This window comes from Pinus tabuliformis, chromosome 7, assembly GCF_031772625.1.
Source record: "Pinus tabuliformis cultivar Carrire ecotype Pingquan chromosome 7, CPIR1, whole genome shotgun sequence".
Taxonomy (NCBI): Eukaryota; Viridiplantae; Streptophyta; class Pinopsida; order Pinales; family Pinaceae; genus Pinus; species Pinus tabuliformis.
The window spans coordinates 1,463,328,173-1,463,335,348 of NC_142293.1; the positions used below are offsets into that span (position 1 = coordinate 1,463,328,173).

Sequence of the window (7,176 nt, forward strand, 5' to 3'; positions counted from 1 at the left end):
AGCCCTCATAGAGGAAGGATACTTAATGTCAAAAAGAAAAGAAAAAGAGGTTGCTACGTCTGGTAAGGACCAGATAGCAAGGCTCAGGAAAAGTTGCAATTTGGCAGTGAACGCTACGTCTTGTAAGGACCAGATAGCGTATGTTGGGAGAAGAGAACTCCCTGAAACTGCTATGTCTGGTAAGGACCAGATAGAGTAACTCTAGTAGTGCCAGAGAGTTTGCAGATAGCAAGAATCTTGCAGGAGTGCTTGGGGGTGGAAGGTCGAGGAGGACCCTCCTAAGGTCGGGAGGTTGGACAAGCGCACTAAGAGGTTTGCCTCTGAACACGTATGTATGACCGAGAACTTGGTAGTCTGCGTATATGCTGTTAGATTAATTAAAAGTTATGACAGAGCAGAGAACTGAAAAGGGTACAAAGGAAGTATCTTCTGATAGATGCAAGTAGTAAAAGACTTGAGCTATGTTTAAACATTAATCTTTAAAAAGAATGAAACCCCTGTACGACTGCCATATAGAAAGAACAGTCCAACAGGGAAAGAACGAAACCCAGAAAAGAGTAGGATCATCGATTTTTCCTCTGGAAATGGTTCCTGGGTAAACTGCGTAAATGCTAAAAGGAAAAGAATTCCGTAAACATCTATCACGGGATGTGAATCCAACCAAAACGATAATACGTTAAATGATAAAATGGAACCCTAGATTTATATGATTCCACAGAGCGATTCCTACGAAACTAAGAAAGCAAAATCAGGTCGACAAAAATAAACAGACCATGTGCTCATAGAATAATTTTCCGAACAGTGACTGTAGGTCTCTTCCGCTGAATACAGAAATTAGAAAAATTAAAATGTCATGCATTAACAAGATAAGGGAGTTAAACTTGTACTCACGCCAGGAACTTGTCTACCCCTGTGCCAACGCTCCAAATCAACTGTGGAACACCATTGTGAAATGGGCGGCCGTGACCGGTATGAACAGGGTAGAGAAGTCGGCGAATAGTCATCAAAGTGAAACAATAAACCACTTATAACAAGTAAACATAGCATGCACATGTTGGAGTTAATATTCCTAACCGAGAAATAGGAATTTACAAGAATCCTACAGAATAAACAAATGTAGCGAAAGTCTTCCAGTGAACAACAGTATTCATAAACCAAAGTAAAAGGTCGACATTAACCCGGCAGAAGCCCCAAAATCCATTATAAACTGTAACACCTTGTTATGAAATGTACATATATATGCATTAATCAGTTAAGAGAAATTACAACAGCTGTAACCGCGAATGAAAACATGAATGTTCAGGGTAAACCCTCGGCCCTGTATCAGATACATAGTATAAAAAAAATGTAGCGAGCGCAGTCCGGATTGGGCAACGCCGCTATACCAGTTCTGGGCAGAACCCAAGTTTGCCATGGAGAAACTAGAGTGGGGTTTTGTTTCAACCACATTCAAGGGGTGACTTAGAAATAAAAAAAAAGAAAGAACACACCATAGCTCGAACATAGATTCGGCAATTTGCCAAGAAGAAAGTCGGCCGAAAACTATTTTCAGAATCTTTCCACAATTTTTACATATATGACGTCGGTTCCTCTTACCAGGAAGCGGAAGAGGATGGACGGAGCTGTTTCCACCATGCGCTGGTCACGGCACCCGTATTCTGCACCTGTAAGGAGAGGGAAGCCAGAAAACAAGACAAATGAGTATCAGAACCATAGTAAAACAAAAGAATGCAAAACCGTAAATGAAGAAGCGTTTACTGTGAATAACGAAGTGCATGTTTACCGCGGCCATGGCTGGCGGGCGAAACCCCTATCTCCTCCTTGGCTGGACATGTAGGTGGTCTGCACTGTGTGAAATTCCAATCGCCAGAGACCTGCCAAGGTTGAGAGTCAATGCGGAAATGAACTGCAATGGGCCAAGTGCGACATAGGAAACCCTTAAGACTTTTACCCATACCTGGTAAGATATCAACCGTCGATCTGGGGGATCCCATCTCCACCGTAGAAACGGGCGTGGGATTTTTCCGAAGAACGCTGTCACATGGGTCATCCGTGCCATGTGCCAGGCACATTAAAGATCTGCCTTCAACGTTGGTAACTGGAGTAGCCCCGGCCTGTTGCAGCTTAAGCCAGCTAGCTGGTTACACGCCAGGTGGACATCATAAGAAAGCCCAGGTCTCAAAGCGCCAAAAATGGTGGTCGGAAAACGTTAACCGGAGTGAGCTCTCCAGCAAACTCGAAAACCCAGACCTGACTGATGGAATGCTGGCACGGGTAACCTTGTTTACGATTGGAGATTTTTAATGGCAATTGCAGAATCTGCAGGACGAGGACTTAAGTAACATATCAAATCATTCAACCATAATGGTAAGTATATCCAAGCTACCATCGGATACTTCTCGAGACTGCGGGAAGGGTTAAGATTAATTATTAACCAAGTATCATATTATTACCATAGTCAACGATACATACATACGCCTAACGCCAACATTGCGCACGTTTAATGTTACCATGGACAAACATTTATAAAGTGCTAAGACTAGGTGTTATAATGTCGTGGGTGTAATGCATGTGAAACGCTGATATTAACATTGTGACTAAGAATAATGTATCTTAAGCAAAGTATATGTAAGTGTTAATGTCAATAGGGGTAAATAAATATTTTTTTAGCAGGTAGAAGTCTCACAAGTGGTATCAGAGCGAGGTTGCAACTCTGTGACCTCGGGTCAACCATAACTGAGAAACTGATATAAATAATTGAATTAATGAGCAAGTAGGGATTATCCAATGATGTATTGCATGTAATATCTGTGGAAAAGGAACTAATCTTCTGAACAGGTGACAGCAGAATGAGGAGAACGAGCAGCGCTCCTCATGGAAATGTGGACAGACCAGACAACGTCACCCACCCTCAGGGAAATCCTGAGATTTGGGTGCAGCTAGGGGAGGAGGCACGCAGCACCAACTTGACCATATTGGAGACGGTCCAGTAATTGAAGAACGAGATGGCTCGTTTGCGAGAGGACAACACCAGATTGACCATGGAACAGGAAAGGATCCTGAAAAGTTTATCAGATAAACAAAACCAACACCAGCCTAACCCCAGTCCGGAGCAAAAGCATGTATCAGAAGAACAAGATTACCATACTGATCAGGACGAAACAAAGGGAAGGGCGGAGGCTCGAGGTGAGAAATCTGACAACGCTTCTGAACATCAAACCTCAAAAAGACAGCGGATAGAACTACAAGGAGAGTTTCGGAAGATTAAGCCGCCGCATTTTGATGGGGAGTCTGAGGAGGCTGCGGAAGCCTGGTTAATAAACATGAACAAATATTTCCAAGTTTACGAATATGATCACCATCTTAAGGCACGGCTGGCTATTTTCCAGCTGCAGGCCAAAGCTACATTATGGTGGGAGGAAGTCAAGATGGTGCGGGGAGTGAGTGAACAGGATATAACTTGGGAAAATTTTCAAAAGTACTTCAAGGAGAAATACTTGACTGAACGCTTTTACGATGAAAAAGCACGGGAATTTCATGATCTGCGGCTTGGGCAGCAGACCATGGATGAATTCATTACCAAATTTACATCTCTGCTCCGCTATGTACCATATATTCAGGAGGAAAAGGCAAAAGTGCAGTGGTTTGTTAGCAGTCTACCCCAAACAATGCGGGAAAGGATTGAATTTGATAACCCGAAGACCATGGATGAAGCGATTCAGAAAGCTAGAATATGCTATCAACAGAATAAACAAAAGGGAGAAAGCTTTGGAAAGCGTTGGGTGGATAGAAAGGGCGGCAAAACCACTATGGGAGTTAAGGGAGCTCGTGGCAGTTTCAGCAAAGGAGGTTCAAAAGGGCCCAGCAGTAGGAATCAGTCTAGAAATCAGCTCAGAATAAAACCACCTAATGAGCCCAAATATAGCGAGCAGCCGGGCAAAGTTGATAATGAGGGGACAGTTAGACCACCAGTACAGTGCTGGGGTTGTGGTGGGCCACATTATATTAAGAACTGTCCTCACCGAAAGGGTAGTGATCAGGTGTCCCAGGTTTATGAAGCTTCTACAGTGGGAGATGTAGCTCAGTCCATACCAAGAATAAATGCCGCTCTCGAGGACCGTCAAGCTGATTACCAGCTAACTATGGTAGAGTTCGAAGGTAAGATTTTTGATCGAACCGTTTCTGTTTTAGTAGACCCAGGAGCTACATTAAGTTATGTTAGCCCCAAAATAGTGGAAAGCTGTAATTTACAATCTGTTAAGTTTAAGAGTCCATGGTTGGTTCAACTATCTACCGGGGCCAAAAGGCGGGTGTTGGCCAAGGTCAGCAACTGTCCATTAAAGATAGTTGGACAGACAGTGACAGCAGAATTAAATGTACTTCCTCTCGGGTCTTATGATGTGTTAATTGGAATGGACTAGCTGGAAAGGCGGTGGTCCATAATGAACAGGGAAATGAACAGGAAATTCAGGGTATTCTGAAGCTAGTTTAGATTCGGCCAATTACTGCCTCACAACTGGCTAAATGCATCCGGAAAAAGTGTCAAGTATATGCAGTTCAAGTGGGTCATGCAAAATCTGAAGATAAAGATAATGCACTGGAAAGCATACCGGTGGTGCAAGAATTTGCAGATGTGTTTCCCGAGGAAATACCAGGATTGCCCCCTAAAAGAGATTTGGATTTTACCATAGAGCTGGTGCTTGGTGCAGCCCCAGTGTCTCGAGCACCGTACCGGATGAGTGTGCCAGAATTAACAGAATTAAAGATGCAGCTGCAAGAGCTATTGGACAAGAAGTACATCCGTCCCAGTGTATCTCCCTGGGGAGCCCCGGTACTGTTTGTTAGGAAAAAGGATGGAACACTCCGTATGTGCATAGATTATCGACAGTTGAATAAATTGACAGTGAAAAACAAATACCCACTACCCCGTATCGATGAACTGTTCAATCAGGTGAAAGGGGCGACGATATTTTCAAAGATCGATTTGAGATCTGGTTATCATCAAATCAGAATTAAGGAAGAGGATATAGCCAAAACTGCTTTTCGAACCCGTTATGGACACTATGAATTCGTGGTACTGCCTTTCGGGTTGACCAATGCACCTGCAACGTTTATGTGCCTGATGAATAGTGTATTCCATCAGTATTTGGATAAATTCGTGTTAATTTTTATTGATGATATACTGATATACTCTCAGAATATTAAAGAGCATGAGGAGCATCTCAAACTTGTGCTACAGACTCTACGGGAACATCAGTTATATGGAAAATTTAGCAAATGTGACTTTTATAAAAAGCAGATCCAGTATTTGGGGCACATCATCACCGAGAAAGGAATTGCTGTGGACCCTGAAAAGATTAAAACCATAATGGAATGGCCAACACCAAAAGACGTGGCAGATATCAGGTCTTTCATGGGGCTGGCTGGATATTATAGGCGGTTCGTGGAAAAATTTTCCAGGGTTGCATACCCCATCACCTCCTTGCAAAAGAAAGGGAAAATCTTTAAGTGGATAGCGGAGTGTCAACAGAGTTTTGAGCAACTCAAACACTTGCTCACTACTGCACCTGTGCTGAGCATTGCAGACCCGGGAAAAGATTACGTAGTCTGCACAGATGCAAGCAAAGAAGGTGTAGGAGGGGTGCTGATGCAAGAGGGGAGGGTGATCGCGTATGAATCCAGAAAATTGAAGGAACATGAACAGAAGTATTCAGCCTATGATCTGGAACTCACTGCTGTAGTACATGCGCTAAAAATGTGGCGCCATTATTTGGTGGGAAGAAATTTTTTATTGATGACAGATCATCACAGCTTAACTAGCTACTTAAGTCAACCAACTTTAAACGCTAGACAAGATAGGTGGGTGGACTTTTTGGGCAGTTTTGATTTTGAAATCAAACACTTAAAAGGAAAAGAAAACCGGGTGGAGGATGCATTAAGCCGAAAAGCGCATTGTCTCTATGAAATTGGCCTTAGTGAAAGACGGTCTACCCTTAGCAAAGAAATTATAGAGGCTGCTGAGCAAGATCAAATCTACCAACAAAAGAAACAACTTGTGCAGAATTCAAACATCCACATCATGCAACAAGGTTATGAGTTGGACGCAGCAGGCATTTTATGTTACAAGAAAAGAATATGTGTACCCGACCGGAGCGATATTAAGAGGAAAATTCTAGATGAAAATCATAAAAGTCCTTATGCAGGACATCCGGGTTATCAAAAGTTAATCACTTCGCTTCGGAAGGAATATCACCGGCCAGGCATGAAAAGGGACGTAACGGAATATCTGGCACGATGCATAGAATGTCAGCTAATTAAAGCTGAACATCAACACCCCGCGGGTTTGTTACAACCATTACCCATACTAGAATGGAAATGGGAAGTTATTACCATGTATTTTATTACAGGGTTACCGAAGTCCAAGAAGAGCAATGACTCTATTATGGTTGTAGTGGACAAACTCAGTAAGACAGCCCACTTCATACCAGTTCAATCTACATATCGTGCAGCCCAAATCGCAAATGTTTTTATGCAGAACATATTTAAGCTCCACGGGCTGCCAAAGACTATAATATCCAATCGCGATGTCAAATTCACATCAGCGTTTTGGAGGACCCTGTTTGAAGGTCTGGGAACTCAATTAAATTTTAGCACCGCATATCATCCGCAGACTGACGGGTAGACTGAGTGGGTGAATCAAGTGTTGGAGGACATGCTGAGGTCTTATGTGATGCAACAACCCACTCGGTGGGAAGAGTATTTGCATCTTGTGGAGTTTGCTTATAATAATGGATATCATGCATCCTTGCGGATGAGCCCCTTCGAAGTACTTTACGGCAGAAAATGTCGCACGCCATCCAATTGGAGTGGACCGGAAGACAGACTCATGCTAGGTCCTGAAATGTTAAAAGAGATGGAGGCAATGGTTAAGAGAGTGCGGGTTAATTTAAAAGTGGCCCAAGACAGACAAAAACGTTTTGCAGATCGTAAAAGGACCTTTAGGGAGTACCAAGTGGGAGAACATGTATATGTTAGAATTCGGGCAAGGAGAAGCGCTTTACAATGGAATGGTTGTGCCAAATTGGCACCCCGTTTCTGTGGACCTTTTCAGATTTTAGCACGAGTGGGGCCGGTAGCTTATCAGCTAGCCCTACCTAGCCACATCCGGGTCCATAA

General features: G+C 43.1%; 1 protein-coding gene across 1 annotated transcript; it reads left to right on the forward strand.

Annotated features, from left to right (window-relative positions):
* The first annotated feature begins 3,005 nt into the window (after positions 1-3,005).
* Positions 3,006-6,682, forward strand: LOC149253307 (uncharacterized). Its single transcript, XM_089454431.1, has 4 exons — positions 3,006-3,341; positions 3,480-4,376; positions 4,541-5,074; positions 6,062-6,682. Exons 1-4 carry the CDS (start codon positions 3,006-3,008, stop codon positions 6,680-6,682), a joined length of 2,388 nt encoding a protein of 795 aa, XP_089310557.1.
* Positions 6,683-7,176: the final 494 nt, after the last annotated feature.